The sequence below is a fragment of the Mesoplodon densirostris genome, chromosome 2 (genome assembly GCF_025265405.1).
Source record: "Mesoplodon densirostris isolate mMesDen1 chromosome 2, mMesDen1 primary haplotype, whole genome shotgun sequence".
NCBI lineage: Eukaryota > Metazoa > Chordata > Mammalia > Artiodactyla > Ziphiidae > Mesoplodon > Mesoplodon densirostris.
This window is the reverse complement of record NC_082662.1, coordinates 85,014,505-85,030,094: the sequence shown is the minus strand read 5'-3', so window position 1 is coordinate 85,030,094 and position 15,590 is coordinate 85,014,505. Positions and strand designations below refer to the sequence as shown.

General features: G+C 43.6%; 1 protein-coding gene across 1 annotated transcript in view; it reads left to right on the top strand.

Annotated features, from left to right (window-relative positions):
• The window catches only part of ABCA4 (ATP binding cassette subfamily A member 4), a 128,569-nt gene that overhangs the window by 37,334 nt on the left and 75,645 nt on the right, over positions 1–15,590 (top strand). The window contains exons 9-11 of the mRNA XM_060085375.1: positions 968–1,107; positions 1,755–1,871; positions 2,549–2,746. Coding sequence (XP_059941358.1) covers positions 968–1,107; positions 1,755–1,871; positions 2,549–2,746 — 455 coding nt within the window. The remainder of the gene's footprint in view (positions 1–967; positions 1,108–1,754; positions 1,872–2,548; positions 2,747–15,590) is intronic.

The window sequence follows — 15,590 nt, the reverse complement described above, 5'->3', positions numbered from 1 at the left end:
TGATGGGTTAACACTTCCAGGTGAAATTAATCCTGGGGTTGATTTTCCCTTGGTCTTGTTGAGAGGCCTTGGGCAAAGAGGCTTCTCCTTCCAGAGAGTCCATTTCCCCAAGTAGGAAGTGGGCAGTGCTCATAAAGAATTCTGGAAGTGAGCCATGGAAAGAACTGAGACCCACTTGGAACGGGAACGGAGGGGACATTTCCCACTGATCTGATTGAACTAGGGTTACGTTCTAGAGGAAGAGAAAGATAAATGAGGAGGCAACCCAGAGTTGCAAGCAGAGCTGGGGTCAGAAGGGCTCTGGAGAGTAAACATGACTGTGGGATGTTTTTACAAACACAATATAGTGAAAATCCGTGTGTGTAGTACTGAATTATGTTCCAAATGGCAAGTTGCTGGCAAGTTATCTTTCCCACCTTTCACTATTTTTTTTGGCTCCTGTGGGGTAAAGGAGGGTGGGGTGTGGACGAAATGCAGCTGGGCAACCCTCTAGTTAAAAATTGAAAAGAAGCAGCAAGGCACACACCAAAAGCAGCTGGGCCCTAAGACAGCCACACACAACAGAGAAGTTAAGCAGCTAATTGAAAGGAAATTATTGAGACTAAAGCTGAGATTGCAAGGGGAGGCCTTGTTTGGCCTCTCGGTCCCTTTCATCTGAGAATGGCCTCTGTTCCTTGCAATAATCATAAGCAGGCTTCTCAACCTTCCTCTAAAGCAGAAAAAAAAAACACAGGGCAAGCCCCATCCTTTGTTTCTCTGATGAGGCCTTTATTGAGATGCACTGTGGCATTTTTACTTACTAATGATGAGCTTGTTATTGGTGGGGGTACAGCCCATTAATTTAGGTTATTTGTCAAATCCTCCAGCATACAGTTGAATGAGACATGTGATTTGAACACACTAATGACTGTGTTTAGCTCTGAGCATCGGGAAGTTTCTATAAAATCTGTCCCTTCTCTCCTGACAGCAACCTTTTGTAATGCATTGATCCAGAGCCTGGAGTCAAACCCTCTAACCAAAATAGCCTGGAGGGCAGCAAAGCCTTTGCTGATGGGAAAAATCCTCTTTACTCCGGATTCCCCCGCAACACGCAGGATACTGAAGAACGTAAGGTCCCAGCTGGTCTTGTCCCTTCTGCCTTCTCCTCTGGCTACCCAGTAGAATGAGAGTGTGTGTGCATGCATGTGCGTGTATGTGTGAATGAGTGTATGTGTGTGTGTATATATATTTTTTACTGTGCCCTCCTGGTGGTGAGCCTCATGTTTGCTTTTTGCTAAGTGGACTCTTGGTTCCTCCCCCATCCACAGACATGATTGGAAGGCTTTGCACCAATGCCCCTGCCTGGCCCTCCCCTCTCTATGCAGCCTGCAGTGAGATTTTCTTCCTCACTGCCTGAATTCTATCCCTAAGGGAAGAGTTCACAGTTTTCTGAAGCCTGGCTACCCGGAACAGACAAAGATAGGGAGGAAGGGAGGAAGAGCATTTGCTCACAGGGAGCCCAAATCCAGCTTTAATGAGGTTCTGAGACAATAACATCATCAATATTATGAGTACCTCTGAGATACTAAGAAATAAGATTCTGTCAATCTGGGAGGGGGGGAAATAGCTGATTGTTCTGGGAAATATCAATCAACTGAGAAAGAGACTTCCTTGAAAAGCCTTTCCTAAATATTGAGGGTTTGTGACAGGAAAGGTACAACCAAGATTCTCTCTCACTTTTTCTCCATTCTTTTGCTGTCTCTGTCTGGTTTTAGGCCAACTCGACGTTTGAAGAGCTGGAGCGTTTCAGGAAGTTGGTCAAAGCCTGGGAAGAAATAGGGCCCCAGATCTGGTACTTCTTTGACAAGAGCATGCAGCTGACCATGATCAGAGTACGGATGGCATTAGAGGTCGGGAGGTGGGGGGAGGAGAAAGGCCAGGAAAGTTCCATTTGCTTCCTTTGCCCAATAGAGGGTTAATCACCCCTGGAGTTAGATCAAAATATAATAAGCACCAGTTTTGGAAGCTGTCATCTTGTGGAATCACTGACGTTGAGTGGGATATAGGTTTCTGAAACTCTGGGGAAATGTGAAAACCGCCATAAGACCAGTGACCTCCTGAGGTTTCTTGCTGTTATGAATTCACTTGAGGGCCTCAGATTCAAAGGGGCATCTCCCCAAGGGGCCAGCTCTGTAACTGCAAAAGGTGGTTGACTGTGTCTCTCTGGTCTCATTTTCAGTTTCACAAAACCAGGAGGTAAGAGTCCTGCATAGCAGGGATAACTAAAAGGGAACCAAAGAAAATCCTTAAGAAAAAGAAAGCTTCCTGTATACCATTTCCCTGTCCCTCTGCCTCATCCTCACATGCACGTCTCCCCTCTGTTGTAGAGTCCTATGTATTGGGGGGAAATGGGATATAGATAGATATGCCTTATGATGGAAGAAAACCCACTAGATTTTTAGGGAGCCTTAAAGTCTATCCCATTTGTTAAAAATTAGAAAGGGCCTAAAAACAAGACCAAAGATCCTGTGGAATTCTAAATGCTGTAACTGTATTGCTTCTTCCTAAGGACACCCTGGAGAACCCAACAGTAAAAGCCTCTTGGAATAGGCAGCTTGGTGAAGAAGGTATTACTGCCGAAGCCGTACTGAACTTCCTCTATAGGGGTCCACGAGGGGGCCAGGCTGATGACATGGACAACTTCGACTGGAGGGATATATTTAACATCACTGATCGCACACTACGCCTGGCTAATCAATACCTGGAGGTAAGGGCAGCAAGCCACCTGAGGGCCACATTGGGCCCCTCCAGGACAGCCCTGTAGGTGGAGCCAGAGATCCCTTAGCAAGTCAAGTGGTCTTGGGTTTCAAATCTCATTTTCCCCACTGAAGAAACAAGAATTCCCACAGTCCCCAGAGATGGATCCTGTTCTCTAACAGCTTATCCACAGTTAAATAGTTCCCTCTTCACATCTTCTGCGTCCTAACAGCTCCCTGACTCCTCCTTGGCTACTCCTTCTGCCTTGTAGCTCATACAGTGTCGAGTCTGTCCTCAGCCATCTCCTGTCTGCCATTGCTTCAGTGGCTCTCCATTGGTAGTGTCCACCACACCTTGAGTTCCAAGGTGCCCCTGCTTGCTGGACACTTCCACCCCCGGGTTATACAGGCACATCAGCCTCAACACGTCAAAAACAAATTTGTATTCTCCCTACCCATAAAACCTATCCTCCTTCAGCATTTCCTATCCTGATCACGGTCCTCTGCATTCTTCCAAATTCTCAAGCTAGAGGTTTAAGGGTCAGCCTTAAATCACCTTCCACACAACAGCTCTCATTTACTGTGTAACTTTTTGCCAAGCACTGTGCTAAACGCTTTTACGTACCTTAGTTCATTCAATCCTCTGATAGCTCCATCAAGTGTATGCGATCATCATTCCCACTTTACAGGTTCAGAAGCTGAAGCTTAAAGAGTTTAAATAAGATTCCATCTCACAGCTATTAGGTAGAACAGACAGGATGCAGATCCTGTGTGCCTGAATTCAGAGCCTGCTATCCTGACCCCTCCACTGCCTCTGTTACATCCAGTCACTGAGCTTTGTCTCCTCACCCCTAGGTATTTCTCCATCCCTCCTCTTGTTTGCCAGTCTCTCTGAGCCCCAGAGGCCTTGTCATCTCTCCACTAGCCTGTTCTAAAGGCTCACTCCCTGGACTCCGGGGTCCAGTCTCTGTTGGTTCAGGCGCTTCTCCACGCTGACACCAGAGTTACATTCCAAACACACATCTGCTGGCATCACTGTCACTCTTAACAACCTTAATGACTCATCCTCAGGGAACACAAGTCCCTTCCAAACCTGCTCCAGCCCACCTTCCCAGCCTCTGCTCACTCATACATCTTCAGCTGTACTCCACAGGTCCTTCCACCACCCTCAGGGACACCCCAGCTTCTCATGATTTCATCCTTTGCAAATGGCTGTTTCTCTGCCTATTTATGAGAGCCTTTTTGCTTAAATGGAAAAAAGAATTTACTGGTTGACATAACCCGGAAGTTCAGGGGACCTAGGACACTGTGTCCTTCCATCTTACCTTTCTGTTTGCCTTGGCCCAGCTTTGATCTCAGCCAGACCCTTTCCATTTGGTAGGGTGTCAGCTGCTCACAGCCCTCAGTGGTCATCTTTACCCCAAAAACTACACAGAAAGAGGGAGTGGCTTTCCCATAGCATACATAATACTCCTAGAGAGTTCTCAGATTGGCCTGGCCACTCTACCTATCCCCAGTCGCTCAGCGGATTGTGTACCACCACGAGGTAAGGAAAGCACAGTTAGCTTCATCTGAGTCTCATGGACGGTGCATGATTACTGTGAAGTGGGGGAGGGTACTTCCTCGAAAGAAGAACCACAAGGCAGAGAAGTCTGAAAGGACTTTTCCTTCTCCATCTATTGAGCTTCTCTTCATTCACTTTTTGAGACTTAGCTCTCAAGTGTCACTTCTGCTTCGACATAGGTTGAGTCACTCAGGTTTAGTCACTCACTCCTCTGTGCTTCCCTGGCCCCCTCTTTACATCTCTTTCAGACCGTATTCATGTTAGATTCAAGTTAGCTGTTAACATGTCCGTCTCTGGCAGATCAGCAGGCTGGAGTTATCAGAGTCAAGGAGCCCATCCTAGTTCTTTTTGAATTCTCGACCTCAAACTTCCAGGGAACATCTCCGCCTGAGGGCTTATCACACCTACCATTGGGCCTCATGTCATATAGAACCATTAGCAGGTAGAAGATGCTCTGGGCAATAGGAGAGGGAATTAAGCCAGTGGCCCCCAAGAGCACGCCCCTCTCCCCAGACTCCTTGGTCCTGAGGATAACTAACTAGTGAGAAAAAGCCCGGCACCAGCTGTCACCAGAGTGCTCTTAAAGACTCCCTGCTGCCCTTGGTGCCACCAGAATTTCCCTGGAGTGTGTGATGCTCCCTCTCCAGAACCATGGAAATATCGGCACAGGCTCTCTAGGTGGCCTTTCAGAAGGGGTCAGGTGTAGCAGCAGCACGACCGAAGTTCAGGTCATTACAAGGAGATTCCCAACTTGTCCGAAGACAAGAATGACCACGGGTGCTTTTTACAAAACAGATTTCTGGACACAAACCCAGATCAACTGACTCAGAATTCCCAGGGAAGAGGCCTGGTAATCTGTATTTTTACAAACCTGTTAGATTGGTGGGAGCTTGGAGTCCCCTTGTACAATTACTCAATTGACATCGTCGTCTTCTCATGGTGCCTCTACCAGCTAAGTCCCCATCCCTGGCCATGCCCACCACCATCCACCACTGTGCTTATAATGTAGGCAGGATTTTTTGGATGGGGTGCAGATGGAGGCACTCTATTCCTTTATTCTTGCAGAATAGAGTTCAGTGGGTCTCACAATATTTTTGTGAGGTACTACGTATCAGTATAAAGAATACTTCTTGTCTTAGGTTTGACTTGACATTTCCACGGTGAGGTAAAGGGCTTGTTTTCTTGAAGGATCATTTTTCCCATGTAGCTTGTGCTTAATGTAGCACCAGGCACCCAACAGATACTTAGTATATATTAAGTGGTTAAGAATTCAGTCTCTGGAGCCAGACCACCTGGGTTCAAATCCCTGCTAGTTGTGCCTCAGTTTCTGCATCTGTAAAGTGGGGATATTAATAATACTTACCTAATAGGCTTGTTATGAGAATTAACTGAGTTAATTCATGCAAAGCACTTAGGACAGTGCCTGGCGTTTAGTAAGCACTTAATAAATATTAACTTTTTAGTGAAATACAAACAAACAAAAAATACTGTTTGGGAGGAGGAGAGTGGAATTAGTGAAATCAGGCCCAGCCACTGAGCCACTCCTGGTGCTCCTCTAGGGATTACAAAACAGCTAATCGCATCTCACATAAGCCACCAACACTTCCCTGGGGCCTTGCAATCCCATTAGCCCAGCGAAATGCTCCTAAGCAAAGGCCAAGACTGCCACAGGTCAGTGGCCTGCCCCAGGGGTTCCTAAGAGGGGTTTTGATGGTGGCAGAAACCCAGCAGGTAATTATGCTGAGGTTTCTGATCTTCCTGCCCTGGGGAGCAGGGGAGTGGGAGGAAGGAGGAAAGTGATGGGGAAAAAACTGAAAGGAGAAGACGGCGGGGGGGGGGGGGGCGGGGGGGGTCTGAAAAGCGGTGAGGGAGAATCCAATCATTACAACTGGTCCTGGAATTTTCTGCTTTTGTCCTTGTGTTTTGGGAGGTCTGGAGGAGCTTTGGAAACTCCCCAGCTCTCATCCTGAGGACTACTCAGTAGCAGACAGGGCATGAAAACCTCTTCGGGATGGCTCTAAGGGCCTCTTCAGGACAGGGCAGCAAGCATGTTCCTTCATAGGCTGTTCAAGGCTTGACTGAGCCTCTCCTTTTCAGTAATATGACTTTCATTAAAGAGCTTTGAGAACTTCTGGGCCAGCCTTGATGCCTACTTCCCTGCCTATTCCAAAAACGAAAAAATCATTTCAGGAAAATTCAGCAAAAATACTCTAAAATGTAAATTATGTCAATTCAGGTCAGTGCTGCACTCAGATGTGGTATTGAACAACAGAAGGTCCAAGAACTAAGAGCAAACTTTTAAGCCTTTTGTCATTACAGGAAAGGGGAGTGATTCAACAAGTTTTCTCTTCACCTAATAGAAGGGCTAAGTCCTCTTTCTTTCTGCTCGGGGTGAGGCCTTAGTTACTGGAAATGCCACTGAGTATCCTGGAGAGTGCCCCATTCCTCCGGAGCTGCCTTGCTTGGTCATTGTATGCCATGTGAGGCCACTGCTTGGGGAACCTTCTCACCTGTCAGTGAGGATAAATGGGCCTGGATCTCTGCCCATGAGCTACATCACTCTGGAAAAGACACTTTACCTGCTAAGGCTCTATTTTCTTATCTGTAAAATCCAGATAACACAACAGACCTCACAGAGTTGTTGTTAAAGATAAAGTGAGTGAAGTGTGAAGGGCACTCAATACATTTGTGCCATTGACTAGTTAAACCTGTGTATAAATTCTCTGCCCCCGATTCCCCATCTCTTAGGTGGGGCTGTTAGTGTCCCCCTTTCCAAGCAGCTGTGAGAATGAGATTGGAGAGGGCTGGGCACATAGTAGAGCCATTTGATGCATGGCAGCTCTTGCTATGAACCATAAGGATGTCCATCCTTGAACCACAGACCACGTGAGGAATGTAGCTTTTTCTCAGACTCACTTTGTGTAAGCATTAACCAGGATGCGAAGCCACTCTTCATATTAACCTTGTGAACTGGCTTAGAATCAGGACTTTCAGTCCATTCCTGAAGGCCCAGGAGGATGTCTCTGGGGCCATTCTGGCCCTTCTGTGGACAGTGGTTCAGTGGCTCCAGAACTCTTTTTTTTTTTTTTTTACATCTTTATTGGAGTATAATTGCTTTGCAATGATGTGTTAGTTTCTGCTTTATAACAAAGTGAATTAGTTATACATATACATATGTTCCCATATCCCCTCCCCCTTACGTCTCCCTCCCTCCCACCCTCCCTATCCCACCCCTCTAGGTGGTCACAAAGAACCGAGTTGATCTCCCTGTGCTATGCGGCTGCTTCCCACTAGCTATCTATTTTATGTTTGGTAGTGTATATATGTCCATGCCACTCTCTCACTTTGTCCCAGCTTACCCTTCCCCCTCCCCATATCCTCAAGTCCATTCTCTAGTAGGTCTGTGTCTTTATTCCTGTCTTACCCCTAGGTTCTTCATGACATTTTTTTTTCTTAGATTCCATATATATGTGTTACCATACAGTATTTGTTTTTCTCTTTCTGACTTACTTCACTCTGTATGTCTGTCATACAGAGTCTGCTCTAGGTACATCCACCTCACTACAAATAACTCAATTTCGTTTCTTTTTATGGCTGAGTAATATTCCATTGTATATATGTGCCACATCTTCTTTATCCATTCATCCGATGATGGACACTTAGGTTGTTTCCATCTCCTGGCTATTGTAAATAGAGCTGCAATGAACATTGTGGTTCATGACTCATTTTGAATTATGGTTTTCTCAGGGTATATGCCCAGTAGTGGGATTGCTGGGTCATATGGTAGTTCTATTTGTAGTTTTTTAAGGAACCTCCATACTGTTCTCCATAGTGGCTGTACCAATTCACATTCCCACCAGCAGTGAAAGAGTGTTCCCTTTTTTCCACACCCTCTCCAGCATTTATTGTTTCTAGATTTTTTGTTGATGGCCATTCTGACTGGTGTGAGATGATATCTCATTGTAGTTTTGATTTGCATTTCTCTAATGATTAATGATGTTGAGCATTCTTTCATGTGTTTGTTGGCAATCTGTATGTCTTCTTTGGGGAAATGTCTATTTAGGTCTTCTGCCCATTTTTGGATTGGGTTGTTTGTTTTTTTGTTATTGAGCTGCATGAGCGGCTTGTAAATTTTATAGATTAATCCTTTGTCAGTTGCTTCATTTGCAAATATTTTCTCCCATTCTGAGGGTTGTCTTTTGGTCTTGTTTATGGTTTCCTTTGCTGTGCAAAAGCTTTGAAGTTTCATTAGGTCCCGTGTGTTTATTTTTGTCTTTATTTCCATTACTGTAGGAGGTGGGTCAAAAAGGATCTTGCTGTGATTGATGTCATAGAGTGTTCTGCCTATGTTTTCCTCTAAGAGTTTGATAGTTTCTGGCCTTACATTTAGGTCTTTAATCCATTTTGAGCTTATTTTTGTGTATGGTGTTAGGGAGTGTTCTAACCTCATACTTTTACATGTACCTGTCCAGTTTTCCCAGCACCACTTATTGAAGAGGCTGTCCTTTCTCCACTGTACATTCCTGCTTCCTTTATCAAAGATAAGGTGACCATATGTGCGTGGGTTTATCTCTGGGCTTTCTATCCTGTTCCATTGATCTATCTTTCTGTTTTTGTGCCAGTACCATACTGTCTTTTTACTGTAGCTTTGTAGTATAGTCTGAAGTCAGGGAGCCTGATTCCTCCAGCTCTGTTTTTCATTCTCAAGATTGCTTTGGCTATTTGGGGTCTTTTGTGTTTCCATACAAATTGTGAAATTTTTTGTTCTAGTTCTGTGAAAAATGCCAGTGGTAGTTCAATAGGGATTGCATTGAATCTGTAGATTGCTTTGGGTAGTAGAGTCATTTTCGCAATGTTGATTCTTCCAATCCAAGCACATGGTATATCTCTCCATCTATTTGTATCATCTTTAATTTCTTTCATCAGTGTCTTATAATTTTCTGCATACAGGTCTTTTGTCTCCTTAGGTAGGTTTATTCCTAGATATTTTATTCTTTTTGTTGCAGTGGTAAATGGGAGTGTTTTCTTGATTTCACTTTCAGATTTTTCATCATTAGTGTATAGGAATTCCAGAGATTTCTGTGAATTAATTTTGTATCCTGCTACTTTACCAAATTCATTGATTAGCTCTAGTAGTTTTCTGGTAGCATCTTTAGGATTCTCTATGTATAGTATCATGTCATCTGCAAACAGTGACAGCTTTACTTCTTCTTTTCCGATTTGGATTCCTTTTATTTCCTTTTCTTCTCTGATTGCTGTGGCTAAAAACCCTCCAGAAAGTAGGCATAGAGGGAACTTTTCAGAACTCTTTTTGTCCTTGGAGCACCTCCTCAATAAAGGGCTTCTATAACCTTATTCATCCCATAACCATGTTTAGTCTTTCCCCTGATCCCCTGCCCTTAGCAGGGAAAAAAAAAATCAAGTTAAAAGACAGACTTCCTGTTCAGAGGGTGGGCAGTCAACCAGGGAAAGGGGTGAAGGTGACATTTTGGGAGCATCACATCTCTAACACGTGGAAAGAGTCATCTCTACAGTCCTTCTGATGACCTTCTTCTCCATATCTAAGGAGGCTGAGGGCAAATGAGTCTTCATGTAGGTAAATATCTTAAACTGGTATGTGTGTACTCTTACATTCATAATTTATATGTCTTATTCACATATATTTTTCTTCTGAGAAAAGCACAATTAGAAAAATTCCTCTGATAACCCTTTAGTTAAGACAAATATCCACACCCCTCCCCTTTGATTTCTTTGTTTAGCGAAGGGTTAGACCTGGCACAGATGGAATACTATTTAGAATTCACAGTGTATTTTAATTTCATAGTATATTTGAATTTCAGGTCTTGAATTTAGCATCAGAAAGCTGAATTCAGCCAAACTTTAATATGAAAATACCTCTGATCAAGGCATAAAATTGTACTTTAACCAGTTACAACTTCCTTTCCCTAAGTCTTGAAAAAACATGTATTCATTAACTGCTTTTACCTCTGCTGTCAACACACTCAATATATGTGCATAACTCTTTATTATCTACATGGTGATTATCTTGTTGATGAATTATCAGTAGGGGGATTTTTTTGGACCACCTTTCCTCTGTACCTTGCATGGTCCTGGCCACATGCCACCACCACCCAACTAGAATGTGCTCAGGGAGAGTATTTTTCAGGCTAGCCTAAATAAAAATAGGATTAGGAAGGTAAAGCTACTGATCATGTAATTTACTTTAGTCAGGTGTATAGGGATTTGCATAATATCTGTCCTAGTGCTTTCTTCTGTTGATTCATTGTCTCCAAATGTGCAGTGGGATGCTAGGGAGAAGTCAGGGGAAAGGTCAGAAGGGTACAGAAGTCTACACCATTAGAGCAATATTATTTTAAGAGCCATGAACTGGATCATAAGCAACTCATGGGCAATGACCTTATTTTATGGCTCATTGGTCTCTCAGAAACATAGAACTGGGCTGAGGAAGGAGAACATAGTTTGGGGAGGAGGAGGGGGTTGGCTCGAGTTGTAGGTAGAAGAAAGGAACTTGTGTTTGAGCCAGCCACTATGTTGGGCACTCTTACATGTCATCTCATGCAACGCTCCTAACTACCTGCCCAGCAGGCATAATTGTTATCATTTTATAGAATTAAAAACTGACTTGCTTAACATACCACAGCAGATAAGAGGTGGATCCAGAATTGTAATTCAGACCTGTCTGGCTCTGAAGAGGAAGTTCTTTCTTGTACCGCAAGGGGCATATTAGTAGGGGGTTCAGTCAGTATTGTTTGGATAAATTACATAATGAGTTGGATAGGGACAGCAATTATTTTGTTATATTCAGAATAACAGACACTATTGTGATTCAGTCTTTTCTGCTTGGAAATAACTAGGTTTAGAGTAGGAAACCAAAGAGATTTGAGCTCATTCAATCATTCATATATTCGCATGAATTGAACTACCTACCTCTGAATAAATACAATTAATCCCTGACCCCTAGAAGCTCACATTCTGTTGAGAGAGATAAGCTTGTCATTAAATAAGTCCTTAGTAGTGGTATCTCAAGGAGCTGCTAGAATTCAATCTAATGGAGGAGAAACAAGTTACACAAATCCAAAGTCAAAATGTCACAAATCCTCCAAGGACTATCAGATATCTTCCAAATTATCTCCGAAATTCCCCTTCCTCACCCTCTCCATGTATGGCCTCTGTTTACTAGGGCCTGTACCATCTCCCCTAGCTGGTCTCTGGGCCTCTGGTCTCTCACTGCTTCTGTTCAGCTCCCAGACTGCCTCCAGTGAGATCTTTCTGAAACCCCAGTCTTGCCATGGTGTACCAGCTCTGTGATTTCGGGCAATATCGCTGTTTCCCTGCCTGAAAAATAAGGATGATAAGTGAAGCTACAGCCAGGGCAGTGTTCACCAGTGTGGCTGGACTGGGTGTTTGTGACTGACATGTCCCTTCAATGGTCAGTGCCCAGCTCTGCTGATTATTAAATATTTTTAACATGGTAACACTCACCTCCCAAAATTGTTGGAATGGTTAAACAAGAAAGCTTTGAGAGCTAAAATCCCCTGCCGTTGTCAGCCAGGCTATTCTGTCTTTCCTTGGACCTAACTACACAGGAAGCATCATCACCTGGTGGCTTTGTCCTAGTGTGAGTCTTCATGCTCCAACCTGACCTTTTTATTTGTTTCATTATTGTATTTATTTATTTTAGAAACGGACATTTTTTAACAGCTGTGCATTTCCTATCCCTTTGTTTTCCTGTCATGGTGCATTTCCTCACTCTTTGTGGTTGAACATTTCACATGTCTGTTCACAGTGCCCGGTGTGTTAGATAAAATGTATGGCAACGCCTTTGGCCTCTACCTCACCAACTCAACCAACTCAACCAGCCCGAAACTATTTTATCCAGTGGCTTTTTCCATGTGTTGGGAAACAAATCTTGAGTGTTATGGTCTAGATATGCCAGGAAATTCATTCTGGGATGTTTGCCCACATCCACTGGCATTTTCCAGAAGGAACCCCACGTGTCTCCAGGTCCACCAGCGGGACCACTTGAGACCTCAGTTGGCATTCATCAGCCACTTTGTTCTCAGCTTGAGTGTGGAAGTCAAATTCCTAAGAGGCAGGATTGTAGAGGCAGTGTCTCTCAGGGTGTAGTGCTTTTCTTATCCCTGAAGACTCATCCCTTACATGTCCTGGGTGTATTAGTCAAAGTACTGTGTCAGCAAAGAGTACCAATCCCCTTTGATTATCAGGTTCAAGCAGAAAAAGAGATTCTTTCTCTCTTTGCCTCCACTGGACATCCTTTCCCACTTAATAGATAATTTATCTATTACTTAATGTATTTGAATTAGAGCTGGAGGGGTCACAGTTGAAGAAGGAAGCCTGCTGCTACTGTAGCTTCTTCTCCCAAGGTAGTGTTTGATTTAGCTGTGTAAACAAGTGACTGCATTCTCCAGAGGTCTTAAACACAGCTGCCTGCCCTGGAGACAGCCACACCTCTTCCGCCAGGGTGCACTCTGGTTCCTGGTGAGTATCAGCAAAACAACAAACAAGGAATTGTAGGATATGTGTGGGCTTCAAATGGCAGTGGTCCTGCCACCCAGATTTTGGCCACAGTAGTTGGGAACGGAAGGAAACAAGGAAACCTCTTCTCTTGCTTTACTGCCCTTGGCTATCACAGGGCATTATAACAATTCTCTTTGAGATTCTGAATTCTGCTTGCAAAATTTGCCCAGAATCTGCCTCTGAAGCCGTGAGACAATGAATTTTTAATCAGTGAAGATGCCCTTTGAATCTTTTTCCCAGTACTGGTGCTATTTTTATGCTGAGCCTCTTACACTAGCCATTACTTAACGTACCTACAGTATTCTTCCCTAATATCCATGGTCACACAGTTTCTCTCTGTGTAGAACCAAATAGCTTTTATAAACAGACTCTGTGGCTTCAGTCTCATTAGAACCTACTATGTGTTAACTTACAAGCTAATCAGACCACACCAGATATGTCAAAATCCATAACCTTGGTTAAGGGTTTAGTCAATCATCATTGCCTCCCAAACACACTCTCATCAATATACATGCTCATTAGCCAAGATGTTAACTTAAGGGACCAGAGCAAGTACCAAAAGGGAACGAGGTCATTTGCTGTTAGGCAGGTGGCCTCCCTGTGAGAATGCAAGGGTACATCATGAGTCATACCTCAGTGGATGACCCAGGGACTTCTGACTCATGTCCAAATCTGCAATTGCTCTGCCTTGACCTCAGGAAGATATTCTGGATTAGCTTCATAATACCTTCCTCTGGTAGAGTTGTCTGACTTTCACCTAAGGGCCAATGAGCAAGCTAGTGAACACCAGTGGCTTAGGACCCACCCCACTGCCACCTTCCATTGCCCAGGTGGACACAGAGCTTTGGCTTCTGTCCATAGCATTGTTCTAACTAGATGAGTTGCTATAGATCAGCTTGGGATGGGTTATGTTCCCAGCCATATTGTTTTTAAAAAATAACTGCCTTCTTCCCCAGACAAACAGCTGTTCATAAATGAAAGGCAATCTGGCAGGGGCTTAAAAGCCACTAGACTCTTTTGATTTTCAAGATATTTTGCAAAAACAGTAATAAAAATGGTATTCATCAAGTCCTCATTACTTGTGAAATGGTTTAGTATCCTACATGGTTAAAACACAGGCTGTCTCCAGAGGAAGTTTGCTCATCATGCCTCTTAAGAGAGCTTGGAGTGATAATCATAAAGTGGTTGTGATGATTCAAGGGGTTAATATAAGCAAAGCCCTTGGACCAGTTTTGGTCATATTGTGAGCCTGCAGTAAGCATCAACTTTTATTCTTACCAGGCAGCACTGGCTGGCCCTTTCCAAACAAGTTCATGTGATCCTTAGAACACACCTGTGAGGTAGGCGTATCTCCAGTTCTCAGACAGGGAAAGAGAGGCCACACAGTTAGGAAACAGCAGAGTGGGGATGGCATTCAAACACTACCCTGTACCATCTTTCCAAAGATGATAATTCAACTTGGAAAATGGGTCAGACGTTTCAGGGTAAAAATGAGTGTTTGAGAACCTTTTGGTTTTGTTTTTCCAGAGAGTATCAGGGTACCAGTCTAGGGGGATGCAACAGGAAACATGACTGTGAATCAGCTGCCTGATAAAAGAGGCAGGATGGAGCCCACGTCATTGCAGGACTCAACGATATCACTGAAAACATCAGCGCTTATTCCAGTATAGATTTCCCTTTAAGACATGAAAGGAGAGTTCAAAGAGAATGGGCTAGATTGCTCGGAAAGTCACATTATTAAAATGTGTTTGTTTTTATTAGCTTTTTTGCTTCACTGAGAGTTATACTCTTATTAACATTATATCCAAAATTCACCTTTCACTAATTTCTCCTAGTTTACCATCTGATTTTGGGTGCACAGGATTATGTTCAAAACACACAGTAGTAAAGTTCTATTTCTTGCAGCATTTGGGACTTCTAAATTTGAATTAATTCAATTCAGTAGACACTTATTGAGTCCCTTTCATGAGGAAATACTGTTCCAGAGACCTAATGAATAAGACATGGGCCCTGACCTCCGGGAACTTACTGTCTCTAGAGCTGTGCTAACCAATGCAGTAACCACATGTCGCTATTTAAATTTAAATAAAGTGAAAAAATCAGTGCCTCAGATGCACTAGCTACATTTCAAGTACTCAATAGCCATATGTGGTTACTGGCTACCATGTTGGATAGGGCAGAAATAGAACGTTTCCATCATTGCAGAAAGTTCTACTGGACGGTGCTGACCTACTGGACAGGGGCAAGAGATCTTGTTTAGGAATTCTGTTGCTCCGACTTTGTAGTTGGAGTATGGCTTACTCTTAGAGCAATGTGAAGGAACAGCAGTACCCTTCAGGCTTGACACTTGAAAACATGGATTCATATTCTGCTTCTGACCTATATTGACCTGGGGCAAGGCCCTAAGATGCCAGTTTCCTCATCAGTAAGCAAGCACATCAGACTGTAAGACCTCTCTATGACTCCGTCTGTCCAAGTGCCCTGTGATGCTATGAGGGAATTGGTAGAATACTCTGTGTGTGTGTCTGTGTGTGTGTGTGTGTGTGTGTGTGTTACAGCTAAAAGAAACTGCAGAGAATTTCCATCTCCCCAAGAACTTTCATGATTATTTTAGAAATTTAATTTCAAGTTCACTCTATTTGTCAATACTGAAACTCTATATATGCAGTCCTAAACTCGACAAACTGATTTAAAAGAAGAGAGAGACAGATTATTTTAAAATAGAGAGAGAG